This window comes from Poecilia reticulata, chromosome 23, assembly GCF_904066995.2.
Source record: "Poecilia reticulata chromosome 23, P_reticulata-male-v2, whole genome shotgun sequence".
Lineage (NCBI taxonomy): Eukaryota > Metazoa > Chordata > Actinopteri > Cyprinodontiformes > Poeciliidae > Poecilia > Poecilia reticulata.
The window spans coordinates 19899834-19916070 of NC_088852.1; the positions used below are offsets into that span (position 1 = coordinate 19899834).

A 16237-nucleotide genomic window follows, 5' to 3' on the forward strand; every position below is an offset into this window, starting at 1 on the left:
TTAAACTGGCATGTTGAGGCATGCCAGTTTAAACTGGTCATTTTGTGGAATATTTAACAACTAGAAAATGGCACAAAATAAGAATATTTTTCCAATGATTGGCTGCTGTTGGCCTACATATTTTAACTTGAATGTTCATTAAAGTTTTCGTGGACGCCTGTGAAAATAATTTCTATTCCCATGACTTTGTTCTCTGGGAAATTATCTTGATGATAAATACAGTAACAAGCATAAAAATCAAAACATCTACAATAGTGATAGTAATATTAATAATAAAATAATAGTCAGTGCAAAGTAGCCTGCAAATTCTTTGGTGGGGGGCGGTGAGGGACCTGGATAAACGACAGGGGCTGCTGGCCCAAAAAAGGTTGAGAAACACTGCTGTAGAGAAGGACCATTCACAGTAAAACATGTCCCTCACCGCCCCCCAACAAAGAATTTGTAGGCTACTTTGCACTGACTATTATTTTATTATTAATATTACTATCACTATTGTAGATGTTTCAATTTTTATGCTTGTTTCTGTATTTATCATCAAAAATAATTTCCCAGAGAACCAAGAAAGCAATCTGAATAGAAATTATTTTCACAGGTGTCTACGAAAAATGCAATCTACATTCAACTTAAAATCAGTAGGCCTAAGAGCAGCCAAAGAGAGTGCAAAAAATATTCTTTTATTATTTGCCATTTTCTAGCTATTAAATATTACACAAAATGAGCAGATAAAAGATGTACAACATGCCAGTTTAAACTTTGATCTATTTGCAAAACGACTGAGCTCTGCAACATTAAAACATGGATAAACATTAAAACTGTAATTAATCATAGCTCTTCTTCTCTTCAGTGTTTCTGTCAGTTTCTGGTGGTGCAGCTCTGTGCTGCCTTCAGGAGAATGGGGCATCAGAGTATCATCCATAAAATGTCACCCACATGGCATTTACTGTGCAAACCAGTGCTGTCATTGGAAAAACAAAAGTTCCAGATCCTTTTAATGCCATTCAGATATGAGACTGAAACATGGATTATATCTTTATATATACCTGTCTATTGATTTATAGATTAATAGTTTTACTGGACAGAAATTACAAAGAACAAATCTGGTTCTTAATCAAATCCTAATGAGTCCAGTTGAAAGTGTCATGGAGTCATCAGTCTCATGACATTAACACTGACATGAAAATAATATTGAAGAAATAAATATATCAAATCTAATTAAAAACATAAATAAGTGATAAGTTATTTACTGTTATGCTTTGTAAGATATATTTATTCTCAGTGCTAGATATGGTCTCAACAAACTCATGGCACTTCAACAATATTATTTTACCTTTTATCTCGAAATAGTGTCTGTTTATTCTTGCCGTACAATCCTCTGTATTAATTATTGCTCGAAAGGTCTTGCCATACCAGTTTATTCCTCAGTATTTACTTTAGTTTCTTAGTTTTTTCTTGCATTTTGTTCTTCATTCATTTCCATTTAGTTTCCTTTGATTAGTATTATCCTCTCTTGGTTTATTGCTATGTCCATTTTAGTTTCTTTCCTGTTGCTAGATTTATTTGATCATTTATTGACGCTCATCACCAGTAATCTTCACTCATCACCTGCTGCGCCGCCTAATCGCCTAATCGATGTGTTTCACATCGTGTTGATTTTTCACTGTTCAGCATCGGAATACCATTTATGCCATAATTCACATCTATTTCCTCGCTCCGTTTTATGTCCCGCTTCTCCTGTTTCAGAGTTTTGTGCAATGTGCATTTCTTTTTTTTTTTAACCCCTTAAGGTGCGGGGCGGTTGGGAAGCGTATCAGTGGGGAAAAGGCAGACTGACATAAACCTTTTAAAACGGCGGAAACAATTTTGGTATTCTGATTATTGAAATTTAAAAGTGCTGTGGCAGTACTGTTCTATCACACCCGTTTCATGCCGGACCACTTACAGCGCCCGTGTTAACGCTATAAAATGAACGCCCTCTATCGTGGTATCACCCATGGAGGGATTTCTTTATTTAAATGGGTTCATTTTTCAGAGGGATACAAAGTGAGGGTATCGTGATTTTAGTAATTACATGTTTATAAGAGCAATTTTCTGTTGTCCTTCCATGGAAGCGGGCAGCTTTCAAACGGAACTAAAACACTTTTTAATATAAGTTGCCGCTTTGACATGATCACAGAACTGCCAAAACATATGTACAAAAATCTTCAATTAAACATAAAATATTTGAAAATCAGACACCAGACAAAGTGAGTCAGAGCAATGTTATCAGCCGGTGTAACGCTGAACTGATGCGGTGAAGCTACCAGTAGCAGGAGAATGAAGCTGCTCCAAAAGCTAACAAACACTGAATAGATGAAGAGCTGCCATTGATACAGTTGCAGCCAGGCATGTTTTAATGTTACACTATACAGTTTTAGCAAGTTGCTCAAAGTCTAAACTGGTATTGTTGTGCATATGAGGTGGAAAGTTTACCTTCGACCAAACGCCCCCAAAGGAATCTCAGCGGCCCCCTTTTGTAAAAATTTCCGCCAGCGCCCCCTGCCATCCTCTGAACGTCCCCCGGGGGGCGGTACTGCCCACGTTGAGAACCGCTACTCTACAGCCAAGCCATTCTTTAACCCAGAAAAATTAAACTTGGTACAGTCATCCTACAGCTTTTGAGATACAGACTTCAGAATCACTCAGCACAGTTTTGAGGCATTGAAGGTCAAAAGTTATCAACAGATTTTTCGTACATCTAAGTATGTAGGTGTGGCTAAGTGTCAAAATTTGACAGTCACCTTGTTGGTATGAAACATTAAGGTGCAATAACTTCCACACACAAGGTCAGAGATGCATCAGACTTTCTATGTCTCTTTACAAACCAGTCCTCATCACATTCACATGGTCAATTGATGACATCATCGTAGCCCTGAACATTTCCAAAAGAAAGTCACCTGTGTTTTCTGCTGGATGTCTTACTTTTACACTTTGATTCATATAGGTTTAAATCTGTGGCAACTGACATAAAATGACAAGATGATGAATTCTGTCAATGCTGGTTGTTGGCTGAACCGTATGGGTGTGGCTGAATAGCGAATTTCAATCCCTCTCTGTACGCATACGGTTGTCTCTAAATTATACATGCATCATCTGATTTTACTTTTGTGAACCTCTAAAGAGCCCAATACCATTATTTTATAATTTGACTCCACTACATATCGCCTAGCGGACGGGTGCTGGAACTGCACAAGAGCGTCAACGGTGGCAAATGGGTGGCGTTGCCAGAGCCCCCACAGTCGCCACAAGGCTGGAGCGGCACTCTGCGAGTGCACTTTGAATGCAGACGCTTGACATTTTTGCTTTACACCTAGCATTTTGCTTGTCTGGTTTATGTTCAAAGTCTATGTGGAGACATGTCGAGGGTGTGTCAGACTCGTCAGCTGTAGCCATTGTTTTCCGTTGGACTCTTTGGAGCATTTTGAGCATTTGAGGTGTTAAGAACATCCAAACAGTTCACATCTTGCCACGCTAGACACTCAAAACAAGCCACGACGGTCCTCGAGGCGCCTCAACATAGACTTTGAATGTAAACCAGATACGCCTTACTCTCAAAATGCTTTTGGTGTGACTGCACCATAAGACTACAGGAAGAGGTATTTATTTAAGTTGTATCAGAAATATAGAAAGGAGTAACCGAGTAAATCTCTGAAAGTTGGGGCTAAAATTTTTTCCATGAAATCTGCACCTAGAAACTGCATGACCATTTTCTCAAAGCATTTTATTACTACAGGAATGAGAACAACTGGCAGGGGGAAAAGTAGTGGAGGACTTCAGGCAGGGTAAGACATTGGGCTAGGCCAGAGACTCCTTGAAACTTAAACACAAAACTGTGGTAAAATTGGGTGGTGGTTTCAGATCATTTCAGCCAAAATTAGACATATTAATATTAAATACCATTATTAAATACTGTCGAGAAAAGTCGAGCTCATCCCACTTCCCCATGCTGGAGATTTTTAATAACAATTAATAAAGTTACCTTTAAAATTGATTACACAGGTGACATTAAGACCCAACAGTAGAGTCAGACTGTAATACAATTAATCTGGTTGTGTGTATTGTTATTGTGTCCTGCAAACTTTGCTTTAATTTTACTTTTTTCTATTTAATCATAAAAAATCATAGTCAAGCAGAAAGGGAGTCATGAAACTGAAAGAGCAAGTTTCCTAAAGAAAGAGGAAGAAAGTTTCCAGCCTGCATGTGTATAAAAATAGTTCAGAGTGCTCCTTATTTCAAAGCATTAAGGGTATAAAGAATAAAATCTAAACATTTTGGGTAATTGGATAAAACCCAGAGTAAAATACTTAAATTAATAATAATTTATAATTTAACCAATAATTAATATTGGTTTAACCAATGTTTGTTGGTTTGATTATAAGAATATTTACACTTACTAATAAACTTATGGAAGTACTTACAGGTGAAGTACTTCCATAAGTTTGGTTAAATAATTGGTTAATTATTGGTTAAATAATTAGTTAATTATTTAACCAATAATTAATATTGGTTTAACCAATGTTTGATGTTGGTTTGATTATAAGAATATTTACACTTACTCTTAAACTTATGGAAGTACTTACAGGTGAAACAATTAACTAACATGGTATCAAATAATTAGAATAATGGATTATTCCTGGTTTCTTTTCAGAAATGTCTGTAATAACTCACATTATGATTATAATAAGAGTAATAAGTTCTGGTTATAATATTATAAATGAATGCTAAATCAGGGAAACTAAAAGGTTATAAATGTGATTTTGACATTGAACTGGAAATGGTGTAAAATGTGTAATTGTAATTAAAGGTCACTGATGTTGTGTTGGAGGTAGATGGTAGGTGAAAGGTTAGGGGGAAAGAGGAACTGATGGGAGAGCAGAGGTAACCAAGGCCTTATTGCTCAACTTAAACTTTCCTAAGAAAAGGTTGGGCAGGCAACAGACATAAGAGGACTATTGAGCAACTTGGGACATTAGCACAGACATCAGGACATAATGTCTACAAGACGGTGATGGATATGAGATCATCTGTCCAAGTAGTCAGCCAATGAGACAGGCACAGCAACAAAGCTAGCCAATGCAAACACACCCTTTATAAGGAAAAGAGGAATCTTTGGTTTTATCCTTCAGGCAGCTTCGAGCCAAGATCGAGATGGACAAAGAACTCTGCAGCTGAAGAAGAGCCGGGGCCACAGAGCCGAAGACTGTTTTGCACATGGGGACCAACCCGTTAGCCCTGCAACATGTGGCTTCAAATTGCACTTCTCTCATCAGCTGGGTTCAGACCCCAAAGACAAAGACCAAGGCAAAGATGAAGATAAAGATGAAGGCAAAGAACAAAGGCAAAGAAGAAGAACTGGTGTGTTCCTTCCATGAGACCAGCTCGTTTACATCTCAATGGACCAGAAAGATTGTGAGACTAGGAGAAAGGAGCTACAGAGCTGCAAGACAAGAAGCTGAGGACCGCTACGCACATGAGGAAGTTACCCTGAGGCCCGAGACCTGCTGCTCTAAGTCAGTACTCTTCCTGTACTGGGAGCCTGCTGCTGCTGCAATACCTTCTTTATCATCAGGCCAGTTCTGGGGTTCAAAATGCCAAACTTCGTCCATCTCTCTCAAAGTGTCCCTCTTTTAGTTCTCAGTATCAGCATTAGGGAAAGATAGGCTAGATTATTGATTTTACTTATTTGATTATTTCTGCTACTGAATTAAGCTGTACTGACCCTTGCAAAATTGCCTTACTAATAAAATAATTAGCATTAAGAAAATCTAAAAGATGTTGTGGACATTCAATTAATGAGTCACCTTAAAGTTCTTTGATGGTTGTAAAATAGCTATGAAGTTTGATTCTGGGAGGAAAAAGTGGAAAATGTTTTATAGGTTGCTTTTAGCCAAAACTAAAACAACACCCTTGGGACTCGCCTGAGTCACTAAAACCAACCTGGTTCAGTAACAAGTGCAAGTTGTAATAAAGAGAAAGAGCGACCGTTAACAGGTGTGCTCTGTGAAACTAGTTGATTGAAGGCTGCTCAATCTGGCTAATTCACAGGGTGAAAAAGGGTGGGACATCTGGATGGAGGTCGTCAGAAACCAGGCTAGTCTTTCTCGACGCCAGCTTAAACAGAGTTTACTTCAGTTCTGGACAGGGTAAATCCCAGCAGATTTAGGAAACTCAATTCCCCCGCTGGTAGCACATCTTCCTCCTCTGAGAAGGGGAAGTAGACAGAGAGAGAAGGGGGTGGGGGGTGTCGCGCAACAACAATACCTAACAAATTAATTGGCCTTGACTGTCTCTAGAGAAAAACTGCTGTTTATGCTTTGTTCAGGTCAGCAGGTTCTGGGTCTAGTAGAGAACCAGAGTGACTGGTATCTGGGGAATCTCTGGAAGAACCATCGACCCTGGCCAGCACTAGGTAGAGGTTTCAACACTGGTGAGTACTATCAGTTAACTGATTTATTTCAAAACCTACGTTTACAGGTGACTGTGGCATAAAATAGAGTAAATCCTTCATTCAAGGTAACATTTAGGATTCATTCAAGGTAACATTTAGGATTTAACCTCTTAACTGTCCTGAGGACACCGGTGTCTTCTTGGAACCACCGTCTGATATGCAAGTGCTTTGAGGGTGATGGGGGTTTTAATCAGAATAGTTTCTGATGCCTAATCAAAACAACACATTTAACAACAGCTGATTGTTTTCTAGACAGATTTTATGATTCTCTGGAAAGTCTTTCTCTGTGCTGCTGGGCTGCCGGAGAACCACACACAGACAGTTAAAAGATTATGTTTTCAATAGAGCATTGATAGAGCATTGATGTTTGAGGAGACCTTATCCAACATATTGAGTCTTCTGGTAGTGCACTGTACATGTGGATAGAATTTGTAGAGCACTACCTTTAAGTGGACACAGGACGAAAAATGGGATTTTCGACAGCTATTGACACCTTGTTCTGCCGTGCGCATGGAGATTGAGGGCTTTCGGCAAGAGGTTTTTGTCAGAGTCGAACACTGCCAGAAATGGTAAAAATCCCTGTGTGTCCGTGTTCCCCTATCACCTCTGTCCCCTTGTGCCTAGCAGAGGTTTTCGTATTTAAATGAAGTTGCTGAGTGCCATGCAAATGCAAATCAACTGTTGAGCACCGCCTTTTGACTCTTATTCATTTTGTAGCTAATCCTTTTTAATTTCTATTCACCATAAAGAAGTATGTTTGGAGAAAACTATCTATCTTATCCATTAAAATATATATTACATGTGTGTTAGGAGCACTGAAAAACTTAGTTTTGGTTTGTTACGTCCACCAGGCTCGTTTGATGGGGCAACATTAATGGAGACCACACAAGGATTTAATGTGTAAATGAAAGTAGAATTTATTAAGTTATATGAAAGAAATAACCCTGAAGAAAAAAGAAATGCCTGAAATAAGAAACCAAAATAGATTAGAGCAAAACCTATAAATAACCAGAAATGAGTAATGCAAAACCTAACAAAACTCAACCAAAAGATACAAACCAAACCAAGTGGGGATCTGAGGAGAGGGAAGGGAAAAGCCTCCCCTCTGCTGTACGCCTAGCAGCTTTAAAGCTGCAGGACGCCAATCAGAGGAACACCCAACACCTGCAGGGCCTGACTGCAGAACCCTGCAAGGAAAAAGAGGGCAGGGCCCACTGATGCCGTAACACCTTCCCCCTTAAAACAGAGGTTCCCACTAGGACCTCTGTAGACATTTTTTCCTGCTAGTCTGGTCCATCAATGGCACGAGACAATGCATCAGCCAGCACATTTTCAGTGCCTCGAATGTGCCGAATTTCAAGGTTGTAAGGCTGTAGAAATAAGGCCCATCGCATCAACCGCTGATTGGGGCTCTGTAAAGAGTGCAAAAAGGTCAAAGGGTTATGATCTGAATATACCACAACAGGAAATGCACCCCCACCCACATACACATCAAAGTGCTGCAGGGCCCAAATAAGGGCCAAGGCCTCTTTCTCAATGGTCGAATAATTAAGTTGATGTTGATTGAACTTCCTAGAAAACACACTGGATGGTCAATTCCTCCTTCGTCAGTCTGCACCAAAATGGCTCCTGCACCCACTTGACTTGTGTCAACCTGTACCTGGAATGGCCGGTCTAATCTTGGAGCAGACAAGACTGGTGCAGTGCTCAAGAGAAACTTTACATTTTCAAATGCCTTCTGACAAGCTGAGGACCACCTAAACTGGACTTTAGCCTTCAATAGGTCTGTTAATGGAGCCACTACAGTAGAAAAGTTCTCACAAAAGTTTCTATAGTAACCCACCATCCCCAGAAATCTCATCAACTCCTTTTTTGAGGAAGGAGGTGGGAAACCATCAATGGCTTGGACTTTTGCCCTTACTGGTTTCACTTGTCCTTGCCCAACAACTTTTCCCAGATAAGTCACTGTAGCTCTTGCAAACTCACATTTAGCTAAGTTCACAGTTAGGCGAGCATCCTGAAGACACTGAAACAACTTCTGGATACGCAGCACGTGTTCATTCCAGGTGTCACTGAAGACCACTACATCATCCAAGTAGACAGCACAACCTTCCAAACCAGCCACTACTTTATTCATCAGCCGTTGGAAAGTGGCAGGTGCATTCCTAAGGCCAAAACTCATTACAGTGTAAGAGTATAATCCTGATGGTACAATAAAGGAAGACACCTCTTGGGCTCGAGCAGACAAGGGTACTTGATAATAACCTTTGAGCAAATCAAATTTACTCACATACTTTGCAGTTCCAACCTGATCGACACAATCTTCCATCCGAGGAAGCGGGTAAGAGTCAGGCTTTGTAATGCTGTTCAGTTTCCTATAATCAGTACAGAATCTAAAAGTACCGTCAGGTTTTTTAACCAACAAACATGGCGAAGACCAACTAGAACAAGATGGTTTAGCCAGGCCATTGTCCAGCAAATACTGAATTTCTGACTCCAAAAACTTACTTTTCTCAGGAGGCACACGATAAAAATGTTGACGGATGGGTTGCGCATCTCCCACATCTATGTCATGCTCAATTAAATTGGTACATGTTGGAATGTCACCGAACAAGGCTTGAAAATCCATAATGGACTGCTTCAACTGCTCACTTCTTTCTGCAGACAAATGACTCAATAATGTCTGTATGTTAGACAACATCTCAGAGTTTTTAAGTCTGGGCTGGAACACTGTGTCATCTGGAGTCTGCACATCCTCATCCAAACCTGTGTTGCAGCTCGAGTCTGCCTTCACAGAAGCAGCAACTGCCTTCCCATCTTTTTCTTCCAAAGTAGAACCAAAGTAAGGCTTCAATAAGTTCACATGGCAAAGCTGAGTTGGTCGTTTACGGTCTGGGGTAGAAACCACATAGTCCTGTGGTGACACCCATCTCAACACAGAATACGGACCATAAAACTTTGCTTGGAAAGGTGAACTCTGAATGGGAAGTAAGGCAAGCACCTTATCTCCTGGATGAAACACTCTATTTTCAGCTTTCTGGTCAAACCATCGCTTCATTTTCCTCTGAGCCTTTTTAAGATTCTCAGAAGCTAGTTTGCCAGCCAAGAAAAGTCTACGACGAAAACCATTGACGTAGTCAAACAGGTTAGATGGTGGCTCAGACCTCTCCAAGTTGGTTTTTAAAATAGCAAGAGGACCACGCACATGATGTCCAAACACTAGTTCATTTGGACTGAACCCTGTGCTCTCTTGTACAACTTCACGAGCTGCCAGAAGTAGCCAAGGCAGACCTTCTTCCCAGTCTCTACTCAACTCTGTGCAGTATGCCCTCAACAAAGCCTTCAGGGTTTGGTGAAAACGCTCTAGTGCCCCCTGGCTTTGAGCATGATAAGCACTGCTCTGTTGATGGACTACACCTAGTTGTTTCAAAATCTCACCAAACATGCGTGAGGTGAAATTGGTACCTCTGTCAGTCTGAATGGTCTTTGGGATTCCAAACACTGAAATAAAGTTAGACAAAGCTTTGACCACCGACTTTGTTGTAATGGTTTTCAGAGCATATGCTGCAGGATAACGAGTGCTTTTACACATAACCGTCAGTAAATACACTGATCCGGACTTTGAAGGACTCAGTGGGCCAACACAGTCAATGATCAAGTGTTCAAAAGGCTTATCAGCAGCAGGTATTGGAAAAAGTGGAGCTGGTTTCAACGTCTGATTAGGTTTTCCAGTTAGTTGACAAGTGTGACAGGTTTTCACAAACGCAGCAACATCTTTTTTCAGACGCGGCCAATAAAAATGATGTAAAACTCTATTATAAGTTTTATTGACTCCGAAATGACCAGACAATTCTCCATGAGCAGTTTTCAAAACAAGGTTTCTGAACTTGACTGGAACAACAACTTGATAAATTGGACCAACAATATCCCTGTCACTGTAGGGTAACCATTTACGTACCAACAGATCTGCTTGTAGAAAATACCCACATGATGTTTTTGTGTCCTGTTCAGCTGTCTGGACTTGGTCAAACAGGACAGCTAAGGTTGTGTCCTCCTGTTGGGCTGCAATCAACTCACTGAGTGACAAAGGAACAGGAAGAGTTGGCAAACAAGCAGTCTTCTCAACAGAACTAGGCTTACCAGACTCAACCTCCTTATCAGCCAAAGCACGAGTGATGGCACGAGTTACTGCACAAGCTGGAAACGCCTCAGGGAAGTCTTGAGCACATTTGTCTGACACGGAAACAGATGGAGACGCTCGGACCACTAGAGGAGGTGCAACATCTCGCCACACACGTCCACCTGCCAGATTGTTCCCTAAAATGAGAGACACCCCTTCCACAGGCAAAGAAGGACGAACACCTATCGTCACTTCTCCTTGTACCAGTTCTGACTGCAAATAGATCCTATGGAGAGGCACAGAGAAAGTTTCCATCCCAATACCTCTAATTAAGACACTACGACCAGTATCAGAACATGAAGAAAATGGCAAAATAGAATCCAAGATGAAAGATTCAGATGCTCCGGTGTCACGCAGAATCTTTACAGCCACTTTATTAGAACTTCCATTCAGAGTAACAAACCCATGTGTGATGAAAGGAGCGTAATCTTGTCCGACATCCTTCACAAAGTTCTGGGGATCTGAATCAGTCAGTTCTGAAAAAGATTGAAAGTCAAGAGGTGCAGCTAAGACAGTTGGTCTTACACTTTCAACTTTAGGTAGCGGTGTAGACTCCACTGAATGCAACTGTGTAACACTGGCTAAAGCCACAGGTTTTCGATGATCCCGTTTGCCCCTATTTGATTTAGTTTTGATATTCAGAGGACACTCATTTTTCCAGTGTCCCTTCTGGCGACAATAGTTACAAACCAAGTCTGCTTTAGATCTCAGTGTATGATCCAATCCATTTTTACCAGGAAACCGGTCATAATGAAATTCCTTAAGGCTGTGGTCACCTTTCAAATGAGAATCCCTCAAAGCTTTATGGGTCAGAACATACTCGTCTGCTAAGACGGCAGCTTTAGCAGCAGTTTTTACTTTATGTTCATTGATATATATAGCCACCCGTTCTGGAATAATGTTCTTGAACTGTTCCAACACCATCAAGTCACAAAGTGATTCAAAATCATCCACACCTTCAGCTGATAACCAACGAGAAAACTGGGTGTTTAGTTCTCTGACCAGATCCGTGTTTGACTGTTTTTCAGCTTTCCTGCAGCTCCTAAATTGTTGCCTGTAATGCTCAGGAACCAATTCATAAGCTTTCAACACAGCTTTTTTAACAGATGTGTATACCTTTCTTTCAGCTGAAGTTAATGAAACATATGCTTCTTGGGCCTTACCCACAAGCACACTTTGCAGCAGCATGGAGCAATCTAGATCACTCCAGTCATTGTCCTCTGCCATGTCCTCAAACAAAGAGAAAAACACATCAGGATCTCTTTCATTAAACTTAGGCAACAGCTTCAACATGTTAACCAAGTTATGTCCAGAAAACCCATCACCACCTTGAGACAGATTAACAGATCCACCACTTAACCTGCCCTCAGACCTCAACTTCAGGCGCTCAGCTTCCAAAGATAATTTCTTCACCTCCAACTCATGTGCCAACCTCTTCTCTTCTTGTTCCTGTGCTAGCTGCTTTTCCTGTAAAGCTAGTTTTTTCTCAAGCTCATATGCTAGCCGCTTTTCCTGTAACTCTAATTTTCTCTCCTCAAGCTCATGTGCTAGTCGTAATTTTTCTAACTCCAACTGCATTTCCATCTCAGTTTTATTCGACTGAAACTTTAATTGAGAAGCTTGAGACACTGTTGAGCTCGACAATTCATTTGGAGCACCAGTTAAAGAAACTGAACCGAGGGAAGTTTCATCTGTCACATCAGCATCTGAAAGAGAGACAGGAAAGACATTCAGTTTTACAAGTTCGTCTTTTAAAAAACTTCTTAGCGGAGGTAACCTTAATCCTTTTACATCTTCAAGATCAACTTTAAAGTGTTCAGCTACTTGACGAATCTGCTCCTTTGTAAGCTTTTCCAAGAGTTCTAATGTTGGAGAAGACAAGAAAGAACTCACAACGTCCATCCTCAAACCAAACTAACCCAACAACCCCACTTTCAAAAAAAAAACAATACAGGTCAAAATATACCCAATTGTTTAAACAACCACAAGGAAGTGCATGACTGGTACAAACAAATGGCAAACCTCCATTTCCCTACCACTAACTAAGTGCCAAAAACCCTGACTAACCTTAGCCTAGTCTTCAGGCCTTCCTCCAAGAGCCAAGTCACTTTAAGCACCAAGATACCGCTGGCAGCAAATCCCTCCAGGCCAAGACCTCTCAGGCAGCAAACCACGGCGGTGCCCTCAGCCCAGAGTCCAACCCAAAAATAACAAACCAAAACAACAAACAGGGTAATCTAAAATGAAGTTGCCACAAACAAATACCAGACAGCACTTACCTTTTTTCAAAACACAACCCTCTCTCCCCACCAACAAAAATCCTCATGGACCTCCAGCAACAAACATATGAAACATCAAAAATGTCCAAAATCTAGTAAGGTAAAATTCCTTAAACTAGCCAAATAACCTGCAGTACAGGAAAACCAAAGTCAGGGGCATGTAACTGCAACCTGAACTCACCAATGAGGCCAATCAAGCATAATTAGCTCCCACAATGGCAACCATGAAGGGACGAGCCCCCACAATGTTACGTCCACCAGGCTCGTTTGATGGGGCAACATTAATGGAGACCACACAAGGATTTAATGTGTAAATGAAAGTAGAATTTATTAAGTTATATGAAAGAAATAACCCTGAAGAAAAAAGAAATGCCTGAAATAAGAAACCAAAATAGATTAGAGCAAAACCTATAAATAACCAGAAATGAGTAATGCAAAACCTAACAAAACTCAACCAAAAGATACAAACCAAACCAAGTGGGGATCTGAGGAGAGGGAAGGGAAAAGCCTCCCCTCTGCTGTACGCCTAGCAGCTTTAAAGCTGCAGGACGCCAATCAGAGGAACACCCAACACCTGCAGGGCCTGACTGCAGAACCCTGCAAGGAAAAAGAGGGCAGGGCCCACTGATGCCGTAACACCTTCCCCCTTAAAACAGAGGTTCCCACTAGGACCTCTGTAGACATTTTTTCCTGCTAGTCTGGTCCATCAATGGCACGAGACAATGCATCAGCCAGCACATTTTCAGTGCCTCGAATGTGCCGAATTTCAAGGTTGTAAGGCTGTAGAAATAAGGCCCATCGCATCAACCGCTGATTGGGGCTCTGTAAAGAGTGCAAAAAGGTCAAAGGGTTATGATCTGAATATACCACAACAGGAAATGCACCCCCACCCACATACACATCAAAGTGCTGCAGGGCCCAAATAAGGGCCAAGGCCTCTTTCTCAATGGTCGAATAATTAAGTTGATGTTGATTGAACTTCCTAGAAAACACACTGGATGGTCAATTCCTCCTTCGTCAGTCTGCACAAAATGGCTCCTGCACCCACTTGACTTGCGTCAACCTGTACCTGGAATGGCCGGTCTAATCTTGGAGCAGACAAGACTGGTGCAGTGCTCAAGAGAAACTTGACATTTTCAAATGCCTTCTGACAAGCTGAGGACCACCTAAACTGGACTTTAGCCTTCAATAGGTCTGTTAATGGAGCCACTACAGTAGAAAAGTTCTCACAAAAGTTTCTATAGTAACCCACCATCCCCAGAAATCTCATCAACTCCTTTTTTGAGGAAGGAGGTGGGAAACCATCAATGGCTTGGACTTTTGCCCTTACTGGTTTCACTTGTCCTTGCCCAACAACTTTTCCCAGATAAGTCACTGTAGCTCTTGCAAACTCACATTTAGCTAAGTTCACAGTTAGGCGAGCATCCTGAAGACACTGAAACAACTTCTGGATACGCAGCACGTGTTCATTCCAGGTGTCACTGAAGACCACTACATCATCCAAGTAGACAGCACAACCTTCCAAACCAGCCACTACTTTATTCATCAGCCGTTGGAAAGTGGCAGGTGCATTCCTAAGGCCAAAACTCATTACAGTGTAAGAGTATAATCCTGATGGTACAATAAAGGAAGACACCTCTTGGGCTCGAGCAGACAAGGTACTTGATAATAACCTTGAGCAATCAAATTTACTCACATACTTTGCAGTTCCAACCTGATCGACACAATCTTCCATCCGAGGAGCGGGTAAGAGTCAGGCTTTGTAATGCTGTTCAGTTTCCTATATCAGTACAGAATCTAAAAGTACCGTCAGGTTTTTAAACAACAAACATGGCGAAGACCAACTAGACAAGATGGTTTAGCCAGGCCATGTCCAGCAATACTGATTTCTGACTCCAAAAACTACTTTTCTCAGGAGGCACACGATAAAATGTTGACGGATGGTTGCGCATCTCCAATCTATGTCATGCTCAATTAAATTGGTACATGTTGGATTCACGAACAAGGCTTGAAAATCCATAATGGACTGCTTCAACTGCTCACTTCTTTCTGCAGACAAATGACTCAATAATGTCTGTATGTTAGACAACATCTCAGAGTTTTAAGTCTGGGCTGGACACTGTGTCATTGGAGTCGCACATCCTCATCCAACCTGTGTTGCAGCTCGAGTCTGCCTTCACAGAGCACAACTGCCTTCCCATCTTTTTCTTCCAAAGTAGAACCAAAGTAAGGCTTCAATAAGTTCACATGGCAAAGCTGAGTTGGTCGTTTACGGTCTGGGGTAGAACACATAGTCCTGTGGTGACACCCATCTCAACACAGAATACGGACCATAAAAACTTTGCTTGGAAGGTGACTCTGATGGAAGTAGGCAAGCACCTTATCTCCTGGATGAAACCTTATTTCAGCTTTCTGGTCAAACCATCGCTTCATTTTCCTCTGAGCCTTTTTAAGATTCTCAGAAGCTAGTTGGCCAGCCAAGAAAAGTCTGCGACGAAAACCATTGACGTAGTCAAACAGGTTTGATGGTGGCTCAGACCTCTCCAAGTTGGTTTTTAAAATAGCAAGAGGACCACGCACATGATGTCCAAACACTAGTTCATTTGGACTGAACCCTGTGCTCTCTTGTACAACTTCACGAGCTGCCAGAAGTAGCCAAGGCAGACCTTCTTCCCAGTCTCTACTCAACTCTGTGCAGTATGCCCTCAACAAAGCCTTCAGGGTTTGGTGAAAACGCTCTAGTGCCCCCTGGCTTTGAGCATGATAAGCACTGCTCTGTTGATGGACTACACCTAGTTGTTTCAAAATCTCACCAAACATGCGTGAGGTGAAATTGGTACCTCTGTCAGTCTTAATCGTCTTTGGGATTCCAAACACTGAAATAAAGTTAGACAAAGCTTTGACCACCGACTTTGTTGTAATGGTTTTCAGAGCATATGCTGCAGGATAACGAGTGCTTTTACACATAACCGTCAGTAAATACACTGATCCGGACTTTGAAGGACTCAGTGGGCCAACACAGTCAATGATCAAGTGTTCAAAAGGCTTATCAGCAGCAGGTATTGGAAAAAGTGGAGCTGGTTTCAACGTCTGATTAGGTTTTCCAGTTAGTTGACAAGTGTGACAGGTTTTCACAAACGCAGCAACATCTTTTTTCAGACGCGGCCAATAAAAATGATGTAAAACTCTATTATAAGTTTTATTGACTCCGAAATGACCAGACAATTCTCCATGAGCAGTTTTCAAAACAAGGTTTCTGAACTTGACTGGAACAACAACTTGATAAATTGGACC

At 41.2% G+C, this 16237-nt stretch overlaps 1 protein-coding gene and 1 long non-coding RNA gene across 13 annotated transcripts in view; one reads left to right on the plus strand and one right to left on the minus strand.

The window, feature by feature from the left end:
• large1 (LARGE xylosyl- and glucuronyltransferase 1) overlaps positions 1-16237 on the plus strand; it is a 150150-nt gene that overhangs the window by 44295 nt on the left and 89618 nt on the right. For 11 of the 12 annotated variants that reach the window (XM_008401201.3, XM_081603760.1, XM_081603758.1 and 8 more), the window contains one exon: positions 6359-6463. The exons of the other annotated variant lie outside the window; for it this stretch is intronic. In XM_008401201.3, coding sequence (XP_008399423.1) covers positions 6359-6463 — 105 coding nt within the window. The remainder of the gene's footprint in view (positions 1-6358; positions 6464-16237) is intronic. 12 annotated transcript variants of the gene reach the window in all.
• Positions 9322-13927, minus strand: LOC145550142 (uncharacterized). The gene is made up of 2 exons (XR_014086002.1): positions 12456-13927; positions 9322-12370 (listed from the first exon to the last, which is right to left on the minus strand). It is a non-coding gene; the product is annotated as an uncharacterized LOC145550142 (long non-coding RNA).